At 44.0% G+C, this 27,249-nt stretch overlaps 1 protein-coding gene across 18 annotated transcripts in view; it reads left to right on the top strand.

The window, feature by feature from the left end:
- nav2a (neuron navigator 2a) overlaps positions 1–27,249 on the top strand; it is a 221,231-nt gene that overhangs the window by 125,410 nt on the left and 68,572 nt on the right. For 13 of the 18 annotated variants that reach the window (XM_045688967.1, XM_014126312.2, XM_045688960.1 and 10 more), the window contains 5 exons: positions 1,790–1,842; positions 14,961–15,033; positions 15,259–15,511; positions 15,762–15,818; positions 17,980–18,107. In XM_045688967.1, the coding sequence (XP_045544923.1) occupies positions 1,790–1,842; positions 14,961–15,033; positions 15,259–15,511; positions 15,762–15,818; positions 17,980–18,107 (564 nt within the window). Of the gene's footprint in view, positions 1–1,789; positions 1,843–11,451; positions 11,923–11,987; positions 12,222–14,960; positions 15,034–15,258; positions 15,512–15,761; positions 15,819–17,979; positions 18,108–27,249 lie in introns of those variants that run through there. The other 5 variants (XM_045688962.1, XM_045688971.1, XM_045688968.1 and 2 more) reach the window with 4 other exon arrangements.

The following is a 27,249-nucleotide window of genomic DNA, read 5'->3' as shown; positions in this document are numbered from 1 at the left end:
TTCCTTTCCCCCTCTGGGGGGAAATATCACACCAGACACCAGAAATATTGCACCAGACAATTTCTACTGAAATCTGACCATGCAGCTCAGTGGGTGTGAAGCAGGGGGACAGAGACACAGGGTCAGGGACCTGGCTGGGATCAGCGGCACATTATTTTGGTAGGAGACAACAGGGGAGACCCGAATGACAGTTAATGGCAGGGTTTAGAAGAGTCATAATATATACTGAACAAAATGAGAAATGCAACGTGCAAAAATGTCAAAGATTTTACCGAGTTACAGTTCATATGAGGGACTCAGTCAATTGAAATAAATTCATTAGGCCCTAATCTATGGATTACACATGACTGGGAATACAGATATGCATCTGTTGGTCACATATACCTTTATTAAAATGGGCCTCAGGATCTCATCATGGTATCTCTGTGCATTCTAATTGCCATCGATGAAATGCAACTGTGTCCGTAGCTTATGCCTGTCCATACCATAACCCCACCGCCACCATGGGGCGACTCTGTTCACAACAGTTGACATCGGCAAACCGCTCACCTACATGACGCCGTACACGTGGTCTGCGGTTGTGAGGCCGGTTGGACATATCGGCAAATGATCTCAAACGACATATGGTAGAGAAATGAACCTTCAAAAATGAACAGCTCTGGTGGACATTCCTGCAGTCAGCATGCCAATTTCACACTCCCTCAAAACTTGAGTCATCTGTGGCATTGTGTTGTGTGACAGAACTGCACATTTTAGAGTGGCCTTTTATTGTCCCCAGCACAAGGGACACCTGTGTAATGATCATGCTGTTTAATCAGCTTCTTGATATGCCACACCTGTCAGGTGGATGCATTATCTTCACTAAGGAGAAATGGTCACTAACCTTGATGTGAACATATTTTGTTTTGCACAAAATTTGAGAGAAATACGTTTTTTTTCTGCTTATGGAAAATTTCTGGGATCTTTTATTTCAGCTCATGAAACATGGGACCAACATTTTACATGTTGGGTTTATATTTTTGTTCACTGTAAATTCCACAGGGTGTGTTTATGTGCAAGTGTTTATCCCCCTGATACAAAGTTTGGACCCACTGGAATAACCCTTTATTTTCCTGCAGTGGGTGGTAGTCAGGTTCCTGTGGCGGAGATCCACAGTGGGCCCCACCAGGCTGTAGTGTTGGCACAGTTGTCAGCTGTGTGTGTGAGTGAGTGAGTGAGTGAGTGAGTGAGTGAGTGAGTGAGTGAGTGAGTGAGTGAGTGAGTGAGTGAGTGAGTGAGTGAGTGAGTGAGTGAGTGAGTGAGTGAGTGAGTGAGTGAGAGAGAGAGACACAGAGAGAGAGAGAGAGAGAGACCTTGTCTCAGCTGCTGTGGGCTGGGCCTCGAAGGGAGGGGGGAGCCACACACACCACTTCTCCCAGCCAATTTTGCCTGGCCCCTAGTGGCCCCACACACATTTGCTATAACTAGATTGGGTTTCATCTCTCAGAAGAAAGAGGGGGCAGTGACCCTCTCCACCCAGTCACAGGCCTGCTCTCCTCACTTACTCTCTCTGGCACTGAGTAGGAACATGCTGGAGTAAGAACCAGGGGTAACACCAAGAACACCTTTCTCTCTGTGTCTCTCTCTCTCTCTCTCTCTCTCTCTCTCTCTCTCTCTCTCTCTCTCTCTCTCTCTCTCTCTCTCTCTCTCTCTCTCTCTCTCTCTCTCTCTCTCTCTCTCTCTCTCTCTCTCTCTCTCTCTCTCTCTCTCTCTCTCTCTCTCTCTCTCTCTCTCTCTCTCTCGTCTTTAGCCAATGAGAAGATTGAAGACATCAATGGCTGCCCTAAGAGTCGTTCTCAGATGGTGAGTGACCTTCCTAGGGTTTCCTTCTATTGGTTTGTGTGTTTGGCAGTATAACGTTATAATCCTTGTGGTGGTGTGTGTGTGTTTGCTTGTATGTATGGGTGAGTGTGTGAAGTAAAAGTTGCTTTTGATGTCTTGGCTCACCACAGTAGAGTGCTTGTGTGTTTGCTCATACGTGCGCGTGGACTTGTGCGTGTATATGCTGTGCGTACGTGCATGGCCTTATTTAAGCAGGACATTTAGAATTTAGCTCTGTCTCAGAAGACATTTGTCCAATTTAATGGGTATGGATATTACTCTTGTTATTTTTACATATGTGGCTTTGCAGTCAGTCTTTGTAAAACATCTGGCCTATAGACAGGCCATTGGCTCTCACTTTAAAGGTCCAGAGGCTGAGGTTTGGAGTCTGGAAGAGAACCAAGCTTGCTTCATCACATTGCTACTAGAAATAAAAACGATATTTATGTTATCTAGGGGACAAAATCCAGACAGAGAATTCAAATTACAATGACAATAAAAGCATTAGCAGGGATGGCGATGTTGTAATGGCTGTGGCTACAGTATAATGATACCCTTTTGGAGAGGGCTTTGGCAAGCATACTCTTTTCCCAGGCTAAGGCTTCGTTCTACTGTATATTCATTTCTGTGTTTATTGTTTGTTGTGGCAGTTTAACATTACAACCCATGAAAGGGAAAGGGGGATACCTAGTTAGTTGTCCAACTGAATGTATTCAACTGAAATGTGTCTTCCGCATTTAACCTAACCCATCTGAATCAGAGATTGCCTTAATCGACATCCACTTCTTCGGCACCCGGGGAACAGTGGGTTAACTGCCTTGCTCAGGGGCAGAACAACAGATTTTTACCTTGTCAGCTCGGGGATTCGATCCACCAACCTTCCGGTTACTGAGTGTGAGAGAGAGAGTGTATCTGTGTCCACGTTTAAATGCGCGTTTTAATAGGGGTAGGTATTTGAAAGAATGTCTAATTTTGATAGGGCTGACCACAATTAGTCAACTGGTCGATAGGATGTTGGTCGACCAAGATTCTTTTAGTCGAGCAGTAGCAAATATGTATACAGTGCCTTCGGAAAGTATTCAGGCCTCATTACTTTTTCCACATTTTGTTACGTTACAGCCTTATTCTAAAATGGATTAAATACATTTTTTTCCTCAGCAATCTACACACAATACCCCATAATGCCAAAGTGAAAACAGGTTTTTAGACATTTTTGCAAATGTATTAAAAATAAGAAACAGATACCTTATTTACGTAAGTATTCAGACCCTTTGCTATGAGACTCGAAATTGCGCTTAGGTGCATCCTGTTTCCATTGATCATCCTTGAGATGTTTCTACAACTTGATTGGAGTCCACCTGTGGTAAATTCAATTGATTGGACATTATTTGGAAAGCCACACACCTGTCTATATAAGGTCCCACAGTTGACAGTGCATGTCAGAGCAAAAACCAAGCCATGAGGTCAAAGGAATTGTCTATAGAGCTCCGAGACATGATTGTGTCGAGGCACAGATCTGGGGAAGGGTACCAAAACATTTCTGCAGCATTGAAGTTCCCCAAGAACACAGTGGCCTCCATCATTCTTAAATGGAAGAAGTTTGGAACCACCAAGAGTGTAGAGCCCGGACTTGAGTCTGGACTTGAACCTGATCAAACATCTCTGGAGAGACCTGGAAATTGCTGTGCAGCGACGCTCTCCATCCAACCTGACAGAGCTTGAGAGGATCCACAGAGAAGAATGGGAGAAACTCCCCAAATACAGGTGTGCCAAGCTTGTAGCGTCATACCCAAGAAGACTCGATGCTGTAATCACTGCCAAAAGTGCTTCAACAAAGTACTGACTAAAGGGTCTGAATACTCATGTCAATGTGATATTTAAGTTTTTTGTTTTTAATACATTTGCAAACATTTCTAAAAAACAGATTTTGCTTTGTCATTATGGTCTACCTGATTTACTTCTAAACAGTGCTTGAATTGGACTGAAATAGGTTCCGATAGTCATTTTGGGTGCTGGTTCTGTTTATATTTAGGTGCAGGTGCTCCACAATACTTTTGAGCTAATATTCTATAAGTGGAACCGGAGCTCAAGCAGTAGAAAACTTGAGGTGCCAGTACTCAGCTCTGGTGAGCTCCTGCACAAGTCCAGCACTGCTTCTTATCCATTGCACAAATAGCCAACAGCTGTGTCTGTCCCGAGCACCACTCTGAGGGCCAGAATATTTTATACAATGTTGCAGCGCAAGCTTCTGCTGCCCAATTTAATTGTTGATACAATGTTCCAAGTTCATGGCAACGCATGGCCTGTCTGCAAATGTGATTTATAGGATACGTTTTTTTAATCATGATATTTTCTACCTGCAGGCTTTTATTTGTTGTCTTTATGTATGCTATTTTTACATAGTTGGCAATGGCAATAAAAGCAACTTTTTAGATTTGTATAATTTTTATTTAGATTTGGATAACATTTTGATTAACCACATGACAATGATTTTGAGATATGAAGACGTTATTATAAATTAAATTAAACTGTTCCACGAAAATGTGCATATAAAAACCATAACTGCCACGCAGATCAGTAGAAATGGTAAGATAAATTGGCATTCCACATGAGAAAGTTTGCCGACTCCTCGTGTAGCCTATTACCGGCAGCTTTAGGAGAGTAATGGCAGTATCTGCAAAAGCCAGCAGGAGTAGGAGAATGGTTGGTTCAGGTTAGTTTTTTTCTTTTGGTTATCTAGATCCCTGGCTCCCTCTTGAGTCATTTGTGTGTTATTTCATCAAACGGTAAGCTTAATGCATCAAACAAGTGCAATGCATATAGTTGATTTTATAAAAACACATAGGGTGTGTCTATATATGGAAAAATACACCTTTAACCTGTCTTGGGTATGCGGCACACACTATTCAACAGCCAGTGAAATAGCAGGGTGGCAAATTCAAAACAACCAAAATCTCATAATTCAAATTTCTCACACATACAAGTTTTATACCCCATTTTATAGATAAGACTCTCGTTAATCCAACCACATTGTCCGATTTCAAAAAGGCTTTACGGCGAAAGCAAAACATTAGATTATGTTAGGACACTGCCTAAACAAGAAAAGCCACACAGCCATTTTCAAAGCAAAAAGAGGCGTCACAAAAACCAGAAATACAGCTAAAATTAAGCACTAACCTTTGATGATCTTCATCAGATGGCACTCATAGGACTTCATGTTACACAATACATGTATGTTTTGCTCGATAAAGTTCATATTTATATCCAAAAACCCCATTTTACATTGGCCCGTAATGTTCAGAAATGTTTTTCCTTCAAAAACTTCCGGTGAATGAGCACATCAATTTATAGAAATACTCATCATAAACGTTGATAAAATATTAAACTGTTATTCAAAGAATTATAGATAAACATCTCCTTAATGCAACCGCTGTGACAGATTTAAAAAATGTTTCACGGGGAAACCACACTTTGCAATAATCTGAGTACGGCGCTCAGAAAACAACAGCAGGCAATACAGATACCCACCATTTTGGAGTCATCTAAAATCATAAATAGCATTATAAATATTCACTTACCTTTGATGATCTTCATCAGAATGCACTCCCAGGAATCCTAGGTCCACAATAAATGTTGTTTTGTTCGATAAAGTCCATAATTTATGTACAAATACCTCCTTGTTGTTTGCACGTTCAGTAAGCTACTCCAAATGTAGGAAGCGCGCCGAAGATTTCACGACGAAAGTCAAAAAAAGTTATATTTACGTTCGTAGAAACATGTCAAACGATGTATAGCATCAATCTTTAGGGCCTTTTTAACATATAACTTCAATAATATTGGATTTTTCTCAGGGTTTTGCCTGCCATATGAGTTCTGTTATACTCACAGACATCATTCAAACAGTTTTAGAAACCTCAGAGTGTTTTCTATCCAAATCTACTAATAATATGCATATCCTACCTTCTGAGTCTGTGTAGCAGGCAATTTAATTTGGGCACGTCTTTAATCCGGATGTCAAAATACTGCTCCCTACCCTAGAGAAGTTAAAAATGAAGACCAATCGATTGGTCGAAGAACGACTTTCGGTCTACCAAGATTTGTTTTGCCGGTGACAGCACAAAATTTAGAGTACTCACATCTTAGCTAGAACCGAGCAGAAGGCAGAAGTTGCTATCTGTTGTAATGATACAAATCAGATTTTTTTTTTTCACTGCACTGGACACACTCAAAACAATAAACACATCTTAGTGTTAGACATTTTGTCAGTGCTTATACATTTTCCTGCTAAATCATTTTACATTTGTACATTTCATGTACTCGTATTCAATCATACTGGTTGTGATTTCTGTGTTTTTTGTGTTTTTTTACTGCAATGGGAAAACAGCCGGTATCCCTCCTCTGAATGTGGAGTGTCGTAAATTGGCCAGTGTGCCAGTTGAAGGCAAATTTGGGCTGCTAGCCAGACCCCCCCCAAAAGCACACACACACACACACACAGGAATCAGTCAGTCAGCCGATCCTCTCAAGTGTTCCGTCTCTCTGTGTCTCCACTATCAATTAGCCGGGTCCCATTAGAGGTTGATTATGCCACTCCAGTCGCCAGTAATTGAGCCGTTCCAGGCTGCCTCTTGTCTCTGTAGTCCCTCTCTGGTCTCTGTTCCTCTCTGTGTCTTTGTTCTGCACAGTGATTAGAACCTCTAAAACCTCTCTTAGCCTACCTCTGACTCCCACTGTTAGCATTTTACAGCGAGAGGTGGACGAGACGGTGGGCTGACGCTGTGTGTTTAAGTGTGTGTGTGTTTTTGTGTGTGTGTTTCTCTGTTTGGCCTGAGCTGAGAGAGATTTGATGGGGGTGCATGTATTTGTGTGTCACAACTGTGTGTCGTGTGTTGTGGCAGCTTGCGTGTGTGAGCTCTTCAGCTGAAACGGAAGCACTCGAGCAATGCTGGAGGCAGGCGCAAACTGTCATTATGCACATGTCTGCTGCTTTGTGCATTTTAATTCAGAGTGAAAACACACACACACTTTCCCTGTTAGCCGGCCACTCAACACCCAGGACCTACTGAGAGCTCCATTAATGACACTTGACTTGATTGCTGTGGTAAAGCTGCATTCAAAACACTGAAAAGCTGCTGGCAATTAACAACTCTACACTTAACCTCTTGTTTTAAACCAGCAAACATGTGGCCAAGCTTAGGACATATAATGGAGTGATATAGTGCCTTTTTATCACCATCTTGCTAATTTTCATGTTCATTCTTGTAGCATCTCTCTGTTTCAGATGAGTGGGGAATAGGATTGCACATTTTGGGGAATATTCAGAGGTGGAAACTTTCCGTGGGAATTAACAGGAATATATGGGAATTAATGGGAATATATTGGAATTAACGGTAATATATGCAAATTAATATTAATACTATTTCAATTTTGATGATTTTGCATTGTATATATTTACCATATCATATGGAGACAGAAACATAAACATTTTAACTTATCATAAGTAGACATAATTGCAAATGATTAAATCCTTTCAATAGAAATAAAATAATAATAATTTAGTTACGGATAGAACTTTAATTAAATGAGTTGACTCTTCACATGGGATGATTTCACTGAACAACAAAAGAAAGGGAATATTGAATGATCCCCAATGACCCATTGCATCTCCCAAAAACGTTTTCAACAAACATCTGTAAAATGATAGTCTAGAAACTAAAGCTTGGGTTGTCTTCCTCTCAGGCTTCCATGTCTTATCCCTGGACCTCCTTAATGTCCATCTCTTGAACATCAGACTCTGAGGCCTCATCTTCACTGTCACTTTCCAACCTTGTTGAGGATGGCTTGTTGTCAGGCTCAAAAATACTCAAATTTGCCCAGATGGCCACCAATTTTTCAACCCTTGTATTGGTCAGCCTGTTGCGTGCTTTGGTGTGTGTGTTCCCAAACAAGGACCTCTTGCGCTCTGAGGCGGCTGATGTTGGTGGGATTTGGAGGATGATGGAGGCAACGGGGGAAAGAGCCTCAGATCCACACAGTCCCTTCCACCAGGTGGCTGATGAGATATGTTGGCATGACTGCCATATTGCATCTCCATCCCAAAGCCCTTGCTTGGAAGTGCCAAGAACCTTGCCCTCATCCAGGCCAAGGTGGCGAGACACGGTAGAGATGACACCGTAGGCCTTGTTGATCTCTGCACCAGACAGGAGGATCTTGCCAGCATACTTGGGGTCCAACATGTACGTTGCGGCGTGTATGGGCTTCAGGCAGAAGTCTTCATGCTTTTTTATGTATTTCAGAACTGCAGTTTCCTCTGCTTGGAGCAACAGTGAAGTGGGCAGGGCGGTACGGATTTCTTCTCTTACCATGAGCTGTTGCTATCAATAAAGTGTCTGATTCATCATTTTCACCTTGAGTAGAGGTAGAGGGACTTTTGTCAGAGGTTCCTTGTTGTGAGCGTTGAGGGAACTTTATGCACTTGGCCAGATGATTATGCATCTTTGTTGCATTCTTCACATATGATTTGGCACAGTATTTGCACATGTACACATCTTTTCCTTCTACATTATCCGCAGTGAAATGTCTCCACACATCAGATAGTGCCTGTGGCATGTTACTGTAAAGATTATTAAAAAAAAATTGTAAAAAAACCCTAAGACAATTCCATGTAGATAAATAGTTAAGCAGTTAGATTAAACAACTCCTTTGTAAGATAAATGTTTCAAATGAAACATGTATGGAAACATGTCAGGACCAATGCCGGAGATGAGAAGCAGGTACGGGGAGTCAATATTTAATAATGAACAGACATGAAACAAGACCGGAACAGCGTCAGCACATGGGTATACAAGGACATATGACAAGCAATGCTGAAGCGGGGAACAGAGCGGGGGAACAGACAGATATAGGGGAGTTAATTACAGAGGTGGTTGAGTCCAGGTGAGTCCAATAATCGCTGATGCGCGTGACGGGGGGAAGGCAGGTGTGTGTAATGATGGTGGCAGGAGTGCGTAATGGTGGGGAGCCTGGCGCTCGATGGAAGGAGTGCGTAATGCTGGGGAGCCTGGCGCTCGATGGCAGGAGTGCGTAATGCTGGGGAGCCTGGCGCTCGATGGAAGGAGTGCGTAATGCTGGGGAGCCTGGCGCTCGATGGCAGGAGTGTGTAATGCTGGGGAGCCTGGCGCTCGATGGAAGGAGTGCGTAATGCTGGGGAGCCTGGCGCTCGATGGCAGGAGTGCGTAATGCTGGGGAGCCTGGCGCTCGATGGCAGGAGTGCGTAATGCTGGGGAGCCTGGCGCTCGATGGCAGGAGTGCGTAATGCTGGGGAGCCTGGCGCTCGATGGCAGGAGTGTGTAATGCTGGGGAGCCTGGTGCTCGATGGAAGGAGTGCGTAATGCTGGGGAGCCTGGCGCTCGATGGCAGGAGTGCGTAATGCTGGGGAGCCTGGCGCTCGATGGAAGGAGTGCGTAATGCTGGGGAGCCTGGCGCTCGATGGAAGGAGTGCGTAATGCTGGGGAGCCTGGCGCTCGATGGAAGGAGTGCGTAATGCTGGGGAGCCTGGCGCTCGATGGAAGGAGTGCGTAATGCTGGGGAGCCTGGCGCTCGATGGAAGGAGTGCGTAATGCTGGGGAGCCTGGCGCTCGATGGAAGGAGTGTGTAATGCTGGGGAGCCTGGCGCTCGATGGAAGGAGTGCGTAATGCTGGGGAGCCTGGCGCTCGATGGAAGGAGTGCGTAATGCTGGGGAGCCTGGCGCTCGATGGAAGGAGTGCGTAATGCTGGGGAGCCTGGCAGCCATCGAGCGCCAGGGAGGGAAGAGCGGGAGCAGGCATAACAGAAACAGGTGAATTTACACTCCTCGGTTAGCAGGCTCAAGGAAGCTAAAACCCACATGGTAGCAAAAACTAACTAGCAGAAATTGTTAACAAGTTAGAAATGATTTAAACACACTTTGCTGTAGGCTACTATTTACTAGTTAACAAAAAATAATGTATGTCATAAAATATATTCACCCCACCCAGTACTGTAATCAAAACATACCAGAAAGCATGAAGTCCTTGGCTCAGACAGTGTAGTAGTGTGGGTTCAATAGCATCTCATTAGTGTGCAAGATCTTGAGAATCAGCTGTACATGTGATGGAAGAATGCACTGCACGTGATGGAAGAATGCACTGTGCATGCAGAGGGTTGCAATTCCATTGAATTGGGGATGGTTTAATCAAAATATGCCACAAGACCTAGAATTGCCTTATGTGTATCCCACAAAAAATGTTCACTGTTATAAGCTAACTTTTTTGATGAATTTAAGCAAAATTCCCAAAATTCCTGGGCTTAACTTCCGACCCTATGCAACCCTAGTGGAGAATAGTTGTTTTTACAGCTGTCAGATCCTACAACTGTGCCCCTCACACACACACACACACACACACACACACACACACACACACACACACACACACACACACACACTACTGCTAGTCCCTCCCAGTCTCATACCCTTGCCACCCAGGAAGTAACCATAGCTTTCGCAGTGACATGCTCTCATTGGGGTAGTGTTGACACAGAGGTGCTAAAACCACAGGACGCTCCCTCTACTGCACCCCCCTCACATACCCCTGAAGTGCTTTAGGTCTGTCAGAGGCCTACCTCTTACTGTGGAGGGATACATTAGTGTCACACTCAAAGTCACACACACTGCTTTGTTGTTCAGGTAGATTTATTGGTGTGTATTGTTTAATTGCAGTGTGTGTCCTGTTTCTGGCGCACAATGTTTTATTTCCAACTTTCTGTTTCGCCCTCAGTTTGGCTCTAGTTCGGAGAGATCTGTTTCTCTCTCCTCTACTGGGAACAAACATTACTACTAGCTCCATACAGGTAGAAACCAGTTTAAACCCGTCTTCCCAGTAAGCCTCTCTGAATGGGGATGATGAAAACAAAGCCTTAGGAGGCTTCATAAGCCCTCGGAGAACGGCAAATGGAGTTTCCTCCTTTACATCAAGGCATTGTCAGGTCTAAACTTCAACCCGTGTTTCACCTTCAGGTGCCACTCAAAGCCATGACAGCTGGAAGTCTGCCAAAACACGTGCATGCTGTTATATACAGCGTCAGGCTATCGTGACTGACATTCCTTCCGTGTCCCAAAGGTTCAGTACTAAGGCCATGGTCATTCATAGATTATGTGACTAATATATTTACATATTATATGATCATATAGATTGCATTGATTGGTAATGTGAGTCGCCACAGGTGAATAGGGGAAGCAGGATACCACTAGCAGGATACTGTCTGAAGTTAATGTGTAATCAGGTGTGTGACAGCTAGGGGAAAAACTGCTTCAGGCCACGTGTGTGTGTGTGTGTGTGTGTGTGTGTGTGTGTGTGTGTGTGTGTGTGTGTGTGTGTGTGTGTGTGTGTGTGTGTGTGTGAGAGACCCACCTGTATCAGCTGGTCAAACTCCATGTAATCAAATGCAAGTGCAGCGCAATCACAGGTGCCGTGCCCGCGTAGTGTCGCTAGGCAACCCCGTATGGAGGAGCGTCAGCTGTTTGACCACGAGATAATAGGCTGGAGCCACTGCTCCGGGCATCCCCTCGCTCCTCCTCACCTTATCTGCGGGTAGAGAATAGGATCGATCTCAATTCTTGTCGCTCTGTGTCCTCCGCTGCATCTAGACTGCACTCAGACGATTGTTTCACTGTAAAGTACTGTAGTATTGGTGTTCTAGTTTTTTGTTGTTGTGTGTTGAGTTACGTACCAGCTTTCAAAGAAGGTAGTTGTGTAACACTATCAAACTGTTTAGTTTAATTAAACGGGGGTGGTACAGTATGTTAAAGTTGTGTTATGCGTTGTGTTGACCGACGACAGGGTTGTTGACTCTCCAAAGCCATAAATGTACGGGTATTGTAAAGAGAGAGCGGTATTTACGGGGTCAGTGTTATCTTGGTTCAGAGGTCGACGAAATCTCAGTGAAACTGTCTGAGAGAGTGAAAGGCAGGAGCAGAGACACACACACGCCAACTCAAGTCATGCCACAAGACAGGACTCCTTAAGACATTAACACAGCATCCGGTGAGGGGACGTACACACACACACACACACACACACACACACACACACACACACACACACACACACACACACACACACACACACACACACACACACACACACACACACACACACACACACAAACAATAGATTCTCTGTGATGTAAGAAAGTGTTTGTTGAAAGGGCAGTTGCAGGGCCGGCCCTACTGTGCTGCTAGCTGGCTGAGACCCAGCATGTGATGACAGCCTTAGAGTGATCGTGCTGTGCTGTGTACTGTGCTGTGATCGTGCCTTCAAGACAGGCTCAGAGAACTTGCTAGGTAAGTGGGAACTCTATGGAAATATTGCAGTAGAATTGTATCTCGGTTTTGGAAGTTGTATTTCGCTATTACGACCGTTGTTATTTTGTAATGGTAATTTTAAGGCAGTGCAATTTCGCATTATTGTTGATCTAATATAATGATCTAATTATTGTCGCTGTCTAGGTGGTCATATAACTGAATGGTCCAGTTTTAAAAAAAAATTTTGGGGGGGGATTGCAAGTTATTCAGTTGCAGTGTAATTTGAGTACTACTTGTGTCCAGTGTTCAGTCTACCTGCAGGGTTAGACGATCTGTTGCCGTGACTCGTTTCAAGTCTAGTGTGTGTTCTTGGTGTATAGGGTGGAGAGGGAGAGACTTATATACTCCCATCACGGTTTCGTGTGTTGTCCCCGTGACGTCAAAGCTAGGCACAACACCTATTGACTCTGCCGTTATTACGTTCTAATGAATAACCAGACTGTATTTGCTCAAGGTTTATTAATCATGCACATTGTTGATGAGAAGAGCACTGTCTGATCAGAATAGAGGAGATAAAGGGAGTGGAGATATCGGAAGAGAGGACAGGAGAGGATGAGGGGAATACGAGAACTAGAAAAGGACAGGAGAGGATGAGGGGAAGATAGGAGTGGAAAAGTGGCAGATAGGCAGTTGTGTTTGAAGTAGAGAACTCATTGTCAGAGCACTTTTTTTTACCCATTTTTCTCCCCAATGTTGTGGTATCCAATTGGTAGTTACAGTCTTGTCCCATCACTGCAACTCCTGTACGGACTCGAGAGAGGCGAAGGTCGAGAGCCGTGCGTCCTCCGAAACACAACCCAACCAAGCTGCATTGCTTCTTGACACACTGCTCACTTAACCCGGAAGCCAGCCGCACCAATGTGTCGGAGGAAACACTGTACACCTGGCGACCGTGTCAGCATGCGTGCGCCCGGCCCGCCACAGGAGTCGCTAGAGCGTGATAGGACAAGGACAATCCCTCAAGGCCAAACTGCGCCACTCGGGAGGCCCTACTTTGATTTTCTATTCCAACAGTTTGATTTCTCACTTTTCCGCACTACACTGGAATTGCCAAAGTTGAAATTCTGAATCGATCCCCTGTTTGAATGCAGATGAAATGTGTTTTCTAAAGTTTGCGCACCATGTGCTCTCTCAGCGGGTGTTTTTATTTAGCCAGAAGAATCTTTATTTTTACCTCCTCAGTACCAGGGGTATTTGGGTCAGGGGTATATCAGAGAAGGGGTCAGGGAAGTATTTTAGTAGTGTTGACGTGTGTGTGTGTGTGTGTGTGTGTGTGTGTGCGGGTATATCACAGGGAAGATGGTGACATTTAAGAGGAGGGGTATCTCAGTCAAGCTGTGGGGTATTTTAGTAGGGTCTGAGGGGTATTTCAGGGTGGCTCGTGGGTAGTTCAGTGAAGCGATGGTGGCATATGGGTCTGGGGTATTTAAAAATACAGGGGGTATTTTAGTGAGTGGGGGATATTTGAACTTTGTAGCGAGCAGAGCCTGGTCTAAATGTCTTCTGGTTCTCAGTCTGTGTGCTCCCTGACCTCCCAGCATGTGTCGCCATATGACAGCTGTTCTGGGGTCAGCGGCTCACTGACCTGGAGTCTGCTTCTCATTCGTCGTATGACATCACTGAAATATCTGATGTAGAATCGGAGGGCTACTGCAGAAGGATGATATTGATATTAATGTATTGAATAGGTGGTGTTCTTTTAGTTTGTTTTCTATAACGTACGACGTCTTATTTTTCTAAATTGAACCTCTGCAGTCCGCTCAGTCGAAACCCATTTCACACTGATAGAATGTCGTTGGGTTCGCCTCTATTTCAGTAAGCTGTTTATGTCGGTCTGCTGGTAGCGTTGTGTGTGCACAGTTTGCAGAGACAACGTGCGACCTGTTTTCAAGGTGCTTTGAAGTAAGCGCTTTGGTGCAAAATGTAAGGCTGCGGTGTATTGCTCGGGCGGGTGCTAGCTAATACCGATGGGGGAGATGAATTGCGCCTAGGTGCGTAGCATGAGACGGATTCCGTTTCGATGAGGTTCCCTTGATTGAACAGTCGAGTATAGTCTCAATGGCCGCTCCTCAACAGCATGAACAGTGAAAATGGCTGCTGCTCTGGCATATGAATCAATTGTTATATTGCTCAGTCCCTCCCCTGTTTGTTCACCTGAACCTAACCGTTGGCAACCCTTGAACTCTCCTTTTTTATTTATTTATTGATGATGTCATTCGATGACTCAGTTTTATTTTGTTCACCTGGGGTCGACATTTGCGGCCAAAGGGCTGTATCGAAGTAGGGTCACATGGCCCTAAGCAAATTCTGTCGACCAATCACGTCACCTCGCTGTTGATTGTTGACAGCTCAGCACAGCTGGGTCGGTATGGTTGCATTGGCTGGTATCTTGGTAACAGGGTCAAAGTAGAATGCTTTGTCATCGTAGGTACTCCAGTGGAGGTGTATGTCTGGCTTATTTGAATACTGCTTTGACTAGGCTATGTCATTTAACAATCTACTCGCCTTGCTCAGGTCGGCACTCTGTGAAGTCAATCCCTGTAAACATGTCCCTTAAACCCTAAGGCTGGCGATGTGTTTGTGATTGCTATTTTTGAGTAGGCTGCTGATAACCGCTTATGCGTTGCTGACTGTGTGATGAGTTTAGTTCAATCTGAATGTAAATTCAGAAGCACCCGTTGTAAGTTCTCTCTGTCTCTCTCTCTCTTCCCCCTCCAGATTGAGAACATTGATGCCTGCCTCAGTTTCCTGGCAGCCAAAGGAGTCAACATACAGGATCTGTCTGCAGAAGGTAAACGCTCAGCAGTCACACACACCTGCTGAGACTACACTGACTGTAGTGGCTAGAATATTGTGTAGTGAGCTTGTAACTTTCCTCTCTGTATCTCATCTCTCTAACTCTCTCTCTCTCTCCCTTTCTCTCTCTCTCTACTTCTTTCTACCTCTTCATCTCATTCTCTTTTTCTCTCTCTCTCTCCCTGTCTATTTACCTCTCTCCCCTGCTGTCCTTACACAGAGATCCGGAATGGGAATCTGAAGGCCATTCTGGGGCTCTTCTTCAGCCTGTCTCGCTACAAGCAGCAGCAGGCCCACCGCCAGTACTCCCAGCCCCACCTTAACCCCCAGCCCCAGAGCCCTCAACCTCCCCTGAGCCAGCAGACCAGCGCCCCTGCCCAGCTCAGCAGCCACCCTGTCCCCTCTACGCATGAGACTCCGGTCCCCACAGCACAAGCAGCCCAGAAAACAGCACAGGCCGAGATGCAGTCCAGGTAAGCCTGTTGGATCACCGCTACACTGATGCATTCTGGAAGATGTAGTTCATAATACTTCGAATTTTAAAACGTCTTCCCTCTTTCGCTCTTTGCTGATGTCATCAATGTTCAATTTACCATCGCTGTCTTATTTCCTCTCTCTTTCCAGTTGTCTTAGCTCCAGTCTTCTGTAAATGTCAAATGAGCCTTTCTGTCTCTCCCGTCCTCCATATCGCTCTCCTTCTCTGTCTTTTTCTCTCTCCTCTAGGGATGGGTCTCAGAGTAAACTGCTCCAGTTTTCCCTTGGTCAGAAAAAGTCCTCTAGGTCAGCTCTTTTTCTCTCCCTCTTTCGCTCTTCTTTGTGGTCATGCATCTTCCTCCTCCACTCCTCCTCATCTTCTAATTCTCCCCCTTTCCTCACTATTTCCAGAGTAGGTAGAAGTTGCCCATAACAACTGATACAGGGTCAGATTACTTTCAACGTGTAATAGTTATGGTTACTATAGAGGTGTTATTAAAATGATCCTAGATCTGTTGTAAGGGCAACTTCTACCATGAACTACTATTTTACTCTGCATGAGTTTTGAAGAGAGTGGACTCCAGGCTCCATTTTGGAAAGTCCTGTTTGACTCTGGCATCACGCCTCATATTGGCGCCTCATAGGGTCCTTTAGATAACCCCTGTGTGTGTGTGTGTGTGTGTGTGTGTGTGTGTGTGTGCCTGCCTGCGTGTGATGTGCATGTGTGTGCGCGCACACAAGAATGTGAGAGAGCACTTCTCATGAGAGAGCATCTCACTGTGAGTATGACCTTAATAATTAACTGAGATGGAGGAGTGGATGGCTTGAATTTGGTTGTGTGTGATGATAACGGATTGGATAGGCCACTACTACTATCCTACTACTACTACTGTACTGTGTACCGTGAGATAATGTTTATTCAGTGATGTCACACTCTTTATACGTTCATCTGGGCCCATATTCATAAATTGTCATAAAGTAGTACTGACCTAGGATCAGTTTAGCCTTTTATATCATTATTAAAAAGAAGGACCTAGTCCGAGAGTAACACTCCTACTCTGAGAGATTTTATGAATAATGGGCAAAAACTTTGTTTTACAAGCATGTCACTGTTTTCTACACCAAATGACTGCATTAAATGAAGTGAAATTGAGGATGTGTTGTTGCGTGCTGCCTAAACCCAACATAGCAGGCGTAAAAAGATGCCTGAACGGAGTGCCCACGTCCGTTTTTCAGGGGAAACAGAAGTTAGGTTGAAAATGCTGTATACCTAAAAACCGTAAACATCTGCTTTTTGCCTGCCCAGCGGAGAGTGCATGCTGTCCATCCCTGGTAGTTTTGCACCTGCTCCTAGTCTAATTTACCTAAAACAAAACAATGCAGTAGCGCCACCCTCTGGTCAGCATGTGTAACTGCAGGATAATAATTCAGCTGGGCGTAAGTACGTTCAGTATCAGGAATGGTGTTTTTCTCTCTCCTTTTCAGATTGTAATGCGTTTCTCCTCCACTGCTTTTCCTTTTCATCTTTATGCTTCATTATCTTTCTTTCTCGGCTTGAATGAAAGCTGTCTTGATGTGCAGCCTGGGGGAGCATAGGTGACATTAGGATCATTTCATGATTACGATTTCATGTGGCCACATCCTGAATGAGAACAGACAGAATACTTTTCGTCAGTGAATTGTAAACAGTGTATATCATGAATAGGCTAGCAGTGAAGCCTGTGGCTTAATATCTCACTCAGAATTAAATCATGTATTACATTTTGCAGCTCAGTTGGTTGAGCATGGTTCTTGTAATGCCAGAATATTGGGTTTGATTCCTGGGATCACCCGTACGTAAAATGTATGCATTGCAAGTAAGTTGACGTTAAGTCCCTTTAGATAAAAGTGTCTGCTAAATGGATATATATATTTTTTAAATGTTATAGTAGAAAGCTTGTTTATACACTAATAACATTTTCAGTGTGTTCATTTAAGAACGCTCATGCCAACATGGTCTTTGTTGTCGGACAGGAACTTAATAATGACTTATTGCCCAGTTTAATTCACAAGACAGTTCATTCACGGGCTAACAGTCTTTCTACTCACCATAATTGAAAGTCAAATGAGCTGGACCTATTCTGCCCACTAACAAAAGGTCACTCACTCAGTGTAGCAAGAACGAAATAAGAGTTGATGTTTTTCACCAGTAATGAACTACCGGTCATATTTTGTTTATCAGACCAATGCCGACAGCCACAGAATTATGTTTCCTCCACCGATGTTGAATTAGCAATTTAAAGGCCTATGTGAAAGACGGACCTGGCTAGAATGCTGTCTTTGACTCCTGGCTATGGCTACACAGGAGATTAGCTAATAATATGGGGTTGCAGTTGGGTGGGAAAATATTGGACGTTTAATGAACGTATTGCCTAATCCTTGCTGTTTGTACCATTGAGTGTAAACACTCTATTGCTCTCCTGCTCAGACTTCCAGGCCCTAGTGCGAGGGTGTCCACTGCTGGCAGTGACATCACACCTCGCGGGTCGGTTGGCGCCGCCGGCAACCGGCGAAGTCAGGGCTTCACAGACAAGACCAAACCAGCCGCTTACAAAGGTACGTCTGTCCTTCGCACGCACGCACGCACACTCACAAACATACATACATACACTACCGGTCAAAAGTTTTAGAACACCTACTCATTCAAGGGTTTGTCTTTATTTTTACTATTTTCTACATGGTAGAATAATAGTGAAGACATCAAAATTATGAAATAACACATGTAGTAACCAAAAAAGTGTTAAACAAATTCTTAAAATAGCCACCCTATGCCTTGATGACAGCTTTGCACATGCTTGGCATTCTCTCAACCAGCTTCATGAGGTAGTCACCTGGAATGCATTTCAATTAACAGGTGTGTCTTAAGTTAATTTGTGGAATTTCTTTCCTTCTTAATGCGTTTGAGCCAATCAGTTGTGTTGTGAATAGGTAGGGGTGGAATACAGAAGATGGTCCTATTTGGTAAAAGACCAAGATCATATTATGGCAAGAACAGCTCAAATAAGCAAAGTGAAACGACAGTCTATCATTACTTTTCAATAACTTTGAAAGTTTCTTCAAGTGCAGTCGCAAAAACCATCAAGTGCTATTATGAAACTGGCTCTCATGAGGACCGCCACAGGAAAGGAAGACCCAGAGTTACCTCTGCTGCAGAGGATAAGTTCATTAGAGTTACCAGCCTCAGAAATTGCAGCCCAAATAAATGCTTCACAGAGTTCAAGTAACAGACACATCTCAACATCAACTGTTCAGAGGAGGCTGTGTGAATCAGGCCTTCATGATCAAATCAAATTTTATTGGTCACATACACATGTTTAGCAGATGTTAATGCATGTGTAGTGAAATGCTTGTGCTTCTAGTTCCGAGAGTGCAGTAATACCTAACAGGTAATCTAACAATACCACAACAACTACCTAATACACACAAATCTAAAGGGATGGAATAAGAATATGTACATAGAAATATATGGATGAGAGATGACCGAGCAGCATAGTTAAGATGCAATAGATGGTATAAAATACAGTATATACATATGAGATGAGTAATGTAAGATATGTAAACATTATTTAAAGTGACTAGTGATCCATTTATTAAAGTGGCCAATGATTTGAGTCTGTATGTAGGCAGCCGCCTCTCGGTGTTAGTGATGGCTGTTATTAAACAGTCTAATGGCCTTGATATACAGTTGAAGTCGGAAGTTTACATACACCTTAGCCAAATACATTTAAAAGCAGTTTTTCATAATTCCTGACATTTAATCCTAGTAAAAATTCCCGGTCTTAGGTCAGATAGGATCACCACTTTATTTTAAGAATGTGAAATGTCAGAATAATAGTTGAAAGAATTATTTATTTCAGCTTTTATTTCTTTCATCACATTCCCAGTGGGTCAGAAGTTTACATCCACTCAATTAGTATTTAGTAGCATTGCCTTTAAATTGCCTTTAACTTGGGTCAAACGTTTCACGTAGCCTTCCACAAGCTTCCCACAATAAGTTGGGTGAATTTTGGCCCATTCCTCCTGACAGAGCTGGTGTAAATGAGTCAAGTTTGTAGGCCTCCTTGCTCACACATGCTTTTTCAGTTTTGCCCACAAATTCTCTATAGGATTGACGTCAGGGCTTTGTGATGGTCACTCCAATACCTTGACTTTGTTGTCCTTAAGCCATTTTGCCACAACTTTGAAGTATGCTTGGGGTCATTGTCCATTTGGAAGACCCATTTGCGACCAAGCTTTAACTTCCTGAATGATGTCTTGAGATGTTGCTTCAATATATCCACATAATTTTCCACCCTCATGATGCCATCTATTTTGTGAAGTGCACCAGTCCCTCCTGCAGCAAAGCACCCCCACAACATGATGCTGCCACGCCTGTGCTTCACGGTTGAGATGGTGTTCTTCGGCTTGCAAGCCTCCCCCTTTTTCCTCCAAACATAACGATGGTCATTATGGCCAAACAGTTCTATTTTTGTTTCATCAGACCAGAGGACATTTCTCCAAAAAGTACGATCTTTGTCCCCATGTGCAGTTGCAAACCGTAGTCTGGCTTTTTTATGGAGGTTTTGGAGCAGTGGCTTCTTCCATACTGAGCGGCTTTTCAGCTTATGTCGATATAGGACTCGTTTTACTGTGGATATAGATACTTTTGTACCTATTTTCTCCAGCATCTTTCCAAGGTCCTTTGCTGTTGTTCTGGGATTGATTTGCACCAAAGTACGTTCATCTCTAGGAGATAGAACGCGTGTCCTTCCTGAGCGGTATGACGGCTGCATGGTCCCATGGTGTTTATACTTGCGTACTATTGTTTGTACAGATGAAAGTGGTACCTTCAGGCATTTAGAAATTGCTTCCAAGGATGAACCAGACTTGTGGAGGTCTACAAAAAAAAATTTCTGAGGTCTTGGCTGATTTCTTTAGATTTTCCCATGATGTCAAGCAAAGAGGCACTGAGTTTGAAGGTAGGCCTTGAAATACATTCTCAGGTACACTTCCAATTGACTCAAATGATGTCAATTAGCCTATCAGAAGCTTCTAAAGCCATGACATCATTTTCTGGAATTTTCCAAGCTGTTTAAAGGCACAGTCAACTTAGTGTATGTAAACTTGTGACCCACTGGAATTGTGATACAGTAAATTATAAGTGAAATAATCTGTCTGTAAACAATTGTTGGAAAAATTACTTGTGTCATGCACAAAGTAGTTGTTCTAACCGACTTGCCAAAACTATAGTTTGTTAACAAGAAATGTGTGGAGTGGTTGAAAACGAGTTCTAATTGTTTGTAAACTTCCAGCAAATGTAGAAGTTGTTTTTCAGTCTCTCGGTCCCAGCTTTGATGAACCTGTACTGATCTCGCCTTCTGGATGGTAGCGGGGTGGCTCGGGTGGTTGTTGTCCTTGATGATCTTTTTGGGCTTCCTGTGACATCAGGTGCTGTAAGTGTCCTGGAGGGCAGATAGTTTGCCCCGGTGATGCATTGTGCAGACTGCACCACCGTCTGGAGAGCCTTGCGGTTGAAGGCAGTGCAGTTTCCGTACCAGACGGGGATACAGCCCGACAGGATGCTCTCAATTGTGCATCTGTAAAAGTTTCTGAGGGTTTTCGGTGACAAGCCACATTTCTTCAGCCTCCTGAGGTTGAAGAGGCGCTGTTGCGCCGCCTTCACCACTGTCTGTGTGGGTGGACCATTTCAGTTTGTCTGTGATGTGTACGCCGAGGATCTTGAAACTTTCCACCTTCTCCACTGCTGACCCGTTGATGTGGATAGGGGGGGTGCTCCCTCTGCTGTTTCCTGAAGTCCATTATCATCTCCTTTGTTTTGTTGACGTTGAGTGAGAGGTTGTTTTCCTGTAGGCTGTCTCGTTGTTGTTGGTAATCAAGCCCACTACTGTTGTGTCGTCTGCAAACTTGTTGATTGAGTTGGAGGCGTGCAGAGGGGGCTGAGCACGCACTCTTGTGGGGCCCCAGTGTTGAGGATCAGTAAAGTGGAGATGTTGTTTCCTATCTTCGCCACCTGGGGGCAGCCCGTCAGAAAGTCCAGGACCCAATTGCACAGGGTGGGGTTGAGACCCAGGGCCTCAACCTTAATGATGAGCTTGGAGGGTACAATGGTGTTGAATTGCTGCAAAGAAACCACTACTAAAGGACACCAATAAGAAGAAAAGACTCTCTTGGGCCAAGAAACACAAGCAATAAGACATTAGACCAGTGGAAATGTGTCCTTTGGTCTGGAGTCCAAATTGGAGATTTCTGTTTCCAACCGCTGTGTCTTTGTGAGACGCAGAGTAGGTTTACAGATGATCTCCGCATGTGTATTTCCCACCGTAAAGCATGGAGGAGGAGGTGTTATGGTGTGGGGTTGCTTTGCTGGTGACACTGTCTGTGATTTATTTAGAATTCAAGGCACACTTAACCAGCATGGCTACCACAGCATTCTGCAGCGTTACGCCATCCCATCTGGTTTGGGCTTAGTTGCACTATCATTTGTTTTTCAACAGGACAATGACCCAACACACCTCCAGGCTGTGTGAGGGCTATTTTATCATTTTATCCATATGTTATTTTACAGTTTTGATGTCTTCAAGATGGTATGTCATACACTGCATTTGAGGAACAATTGTAAAGTAATTCTACTTTGAAACTTGATCAACTTGTAAACTCACTTTTGAGAAAATCCCCTTTGAATGTTTTGGTCTCCTGTGAAGAGCCCTTCTTTGTCTACACCCATTCAGCATCGTTCACACTCTCTTAAGCTTTAGCCCCACCCATCTTTTTTCGTTCTAGGAGTGCACACTTGACGCTCTGGCCAATGATTTGTTTACCTCTGGATAACATGAAAACAGCCTAACCAGCTCTGCTGGCAACAATTTCATTACGCTTTTTTTGCAGGCGTTTACTGACAAAACCCATATTCAACAGGTGTTGTACACACGTCACGTAACGTTAGCTAACGAGCTAGCTAATGTTAGCTAGTTAAACAACAATGAACAGTGCCAACAATGCCACAGTGCTGGGAGCTAACCAACCAGGTTCAATGTTAGCTAGCTAACATTAGGCTCTAACTAGAAAAGCAAACCGCTCTGGGAAACTAATAATAACATCAGCTAGGGAGCCAGCCAGCTAACATTAGCTAGCTAGCTAACAGTACACTTTAGCTTGAAATGAAACCACTTTGTCAAAATTAGAAACTTGTAATATCTGAAAATGTTGCTAGTTAATGCTAGACTATCTTACCTGTATACATCATCATGCATCATGGACGCGTCTCCCTGTCAGGAATGCCATACCACGGTTGCCCTTAGTTTGAAGATGTAATCCGGAGACCGGTGTTTTCTCCATCTCTTTAGCTATCATACTCTAATTCCAATGATTTCAAAACTTGATCCTCCAGAAAGTGGAGAGCAACACTTATGCAGCTCCACTACACGATACATTTTAAAAAAAGCCGCGTTCGACAGGATTACCAACACAGACTGACGAGCTCAATTAGACAGAAGCGTGCTATATGGCAGACCAATCTGAACTCCTCTTTCGGCATGTCCAGCCCACTCATTATCTCAACCAATCATGGCTAGCGGGAAGGTAGACTTCTTTTTCTGTGGCTAAACCAACTAGGCTCGTAATTTAACAATTTATTTCGTATTTACAGATGGCGTACAAGTTGTTTATTAAGGCACTTGAAAGTTCACGTTAGAAGGTATTTCTGGCAAAAAACGCATTTTGCTAAATAAAAAAAACCCACTGACCTATAGAGTGTGTGTGTGCTGCATGTCTCCTCGATAAAGGACATTGACATGGGTTACAGGGTTAGGTGACAGTGTGTGATTTATAGAGGTGTGTGTGTGTTAGATTTAGTGTTGAGCTATAAACGTTACCATGACCTCTAGTTGGTCTCTGGTATGACCACTATGCACTGTGCTCTGTCTAACCTCACATGTGCTTGCCTATAGTAGGACACTGTGAATGACCTATGAGTACTGTAGGGCTGTGGCGATCATGACATGTTGTCCTCGGGCTATTGTCATGCAAAAGTCTAGCGGTCTCACGGTAATTTACCTTGATTTAACATAAACACGTTTAGCATCTCCAGGCCTCCATGCCTTATACCGTATGATGCGCCCTGAATCAATTTCCTAAATCAATTACCGTTGCTTGGCCTGCATCTTGTTGGTGTGTAGTCACACGAATCAAAATTGGATCAAAATCGTAATCCCGGACACACTTTCTGGGCTGAGACAAGAATGGCATTATTCCTACAGAGGAAAAAAAAACATGGTTAAAATGATACTCAGCTCAGAGTTCCACTCAGGCTGCACTACGTGGAACATCTATCAGAATTTTGGGACTCTACTTCTTCTCTCAGCTTCTTTTGGCCTACTCTACTGGGACAGTGAGACAGCAGCGCTAATGAGGTTTGTCATCTGTCTTTTCTCCCCTCTCCCCGTAGCCTCACTAAGTGCTGAAACTCAACTTGAGATGAATGCACACCAGTCTAGCTTTCTCCTAAATCATACATTATGCCAATGTGAGATTTGTATGACAGTTAGGATTCGACCCAGACGTATAGTGCTATCGGTCATGGTATTTTACCTAGTTACCAGACTCGGTCATATTTTACCTTTTTGTGATTAGTTTGTGTGTTTTTTTTTTAAAATATACTCTTTTAATACAACGTTTTACTTAGTAAGCTTTCCTGTACCAAGTTAGCAACAATTTATTAGCGGGAACATTCAGTGATTTACTACCTTGAAATAAAATGCTGAAGATGTAGAAACTGCCGGTTCTATTGTCTGGCCTGAATTGTTCTGTGTCAATGGTGCTGACAGTAGAATGGAGAACGGGTCACTGGAAGCATCCTGTTTTATACAGTGGAGAGACATGAGCATACAGTTGGCCTTCCTCTTATGCTTTACATTAACACAAGGTGACAGCAGAAATGTATTCAGAGAGGGAGAGGGATTTGTGACCTGTTGCCACAAGAAAAGGGCAACCGGTAAAGAACTTAACACCATTGTAAATACAACCTATATTTACTTTTATTTATTTTACCTTTTGTGCTTTAACTGTTTACACATCGTTACAACACCGTATATAGCCATAATATGACATTTGAAATGTCTCTATTCCTTTGTAACTTTTGTGAGTGTAATGTTTACTGTTCATTTTTATCGTTCATTTCACCTTTGTATATTATCTACTTCACTTGCTTTGGCAATGTAAACATATGTTTCCCATGCCAATAAAGCCCTTTACATGTAATTGAGAGAGAGTGTGGTGTGTGTGTGTGTGTGTGGTGCGTGCGTGCGTGCGTGACGTGCATGCATGTGTGAAAGTGTGTGGACAGTGAAGACAGTGCTGAATGAATGGCCAGTTGATGAGCTGTAGCCTCTCTGTTTGAGTCTATTCATGTGGAGGAACTTTCAAAGTTTTACTCCAAACAAAGACTGGCTGTCCCACTCACTCACAAGGGCACAATGAGTGAGGTGTGCATGTGTGTGTGTGTGTGTGTGTGTGCGTGCGTGCGTGTGTGCGTCCGCACGTGTGTGTGTATGTGCACGTCTGTTATCTGAACGTGGGGATATGAGTAAGCAGTTTAAACAAATGACATATTGTACTCCTTAATAGAAGTCATCTATATTAAATGAAATTAGATTAAACTTAGTAATTGAACATATAAGCAAAAAAAACAAGTAACTTTCAGTGGTATTTATTTATAGGGTACTTCTGGCTAGACATCTGTGAATAGCTAAAACATGATTTCTCTGTGGACAGTCCTGGCAATATGTCTTAAGCTATTTCTATAAGTATCATACTGTATGTTGCTAAAAAGGCTCTTCCTGAATCTGTACACATTCATAATCATATGTTTAGGCTGTGTGTCATTCTAAACTGTATACAGTGTCTGTAAGTATGATACTGCTCTTTCCCCCCAGACTCAGTCATGGTTTTATGTTTAGGCATTATGTCTATCTCTATACCGTGCCTACGGAAAGTATTCAGACACCTTGACTTTTTCCACATTTTGTTACGTTATAGCCTTATTCTAAAATGTATTAAATTGTCCCCCCCTCTAATCTATCTACACACAATACCCAATAATGACAAAGCAAAAACAAGTTTTTAGAATTTTTTGCTAATTTATAAAAAATAAAAAACTGAAATATGACATTTACATACACTACTGTTCAAAAGTTTGGGGTCACTTAGAAATGTCCTTGTTTTTGAAAGAAAAGCAACAAAAAAATAGTCCATTAAAATAACATCAACTTGATCAGAAATACAGTGTAGACATTGTTAATGTTGTAAATGACTATTGTAGCTGGAAACGGATGATTTTTAATGGAATATCTACACAGGCGTGCAAAGGCCCATTATCAGCAACCATCACTCCTGTGCTCCAATGGCACGTTGTTAGCTGATCCAAGTTTATCATTTTAAAAGACTAATTGATCATTAGAAAACTCTTTTGCAATTATGTTAGCACAGCTGAAAACTGTTGTGCTGATTTAAAGAATGTCACGAATCCCACCGAAGGTGGCTCCCCTGCCTGCTCGGGCGGCGGTCGTCGTCGCCGGCCTACTAGCCGCCGCTGATCCCTTTTTCCTTTTCGTTTGGTATGTCTGATTGTTTGCACCTGTTCCTCATTTGATTCTCTTGATTTTGGTTATTTAAGCCTGTGTAGCCCGCCCAGGTTTGTGCGGGATTATTTGCGTCAGAGTGTGTTTTGTTATTGGATGTGCTGGCGATCGACTAGTGTTGTTTTATGTGCGTGCTGTGTACCTGTTGTTTTGGGCACTTCGCATTTCACGCCGGTTGTGTTGGCGTCGACCGTTTTTGTTGTGTTACGGAATAAACACATTATCTCCTTACCTCTGCTCTCCGCGCCTGACTCCTACCACCACTCCTAGCATTTACTGACAGAATCCCGCACCAGCTATGGAGTCAGCAGGAGCAGCATCCCCTCCTCTCCCATCGATGGAGGAAAGGGTCCTCCATCATACCACCATTCTCCACCGAATCGGCTCAGCGATGGATCAGCGATGGATGGACCGATGGGAGAGGAGTGGCCTTCCTACCGCATCCCCAGCACCAATTCCCCTTCCCCCATCTACCCCTCCGCCAGCGTCCGGACCCGGAGCCCTACGCCTGGCTCTCCCCAGGGAGTACGATGAAGCGGCGGCTGGGTGCCAGGGGTTCCTGCTGCAGTTGGAGTTGTAACTGGCTACCGTTCGTCCGACTCCCTCGGGAGAGGAGAGCGTAAGCGTCCTCGTCTCCTGCTTAACGGGACGTGCCCTGGAGTGGGCTAACGCAGTGTGGTATGGCCCAGACTCGGCAAGGGATCACTACCCCGAGTTCACCCGCCGTTTCCAGGCCGTGTTCGACCACCCACCAGAGGGCCGGGCGGCGGGTGAACGGCTGTTCCACCTGCGGCAGGAGACGAGGAGCGCACAGGACTTTGCTCTGGAGTTCCGGACCTTGGCTGCTGGAGCGGGGTGGAACGACAGGGCCCTGATGGACCACTATCGGTGTAGCCTCCGAGAGGACGTCCGCCGGGAGCTAGCCTGTCGGGACACTACCCTCTCACTGGATGAACTAATAGACATGTCCATTCGTCTCGACAACCTGCTGGCTGCCTGCGGACGTCCAGACCGGGCCCTGTTGGTTCCACCTCCAGGCCCTCCAGCTCCCATCCCTATGGAGC

Source organism: Salmo salar, chromosome ssa11, assembly GCF_905237065.1.
Source record: "Salmo salar chromosome ssa11, Ssal_v3.1, whole genome shotgun sequence".
NCBI classification, from domain to species: domain Eukaryota; kingdom Metazoa; phylum Chordata; class Actinopteri; order Salmoniformes; family Salmonidae; genus Salmo; species Salmo salar.
Note: the sequence above shows the minus strand (reverse complement) of the source record. Positions and strands in the feature narration are given on the sequence as shown.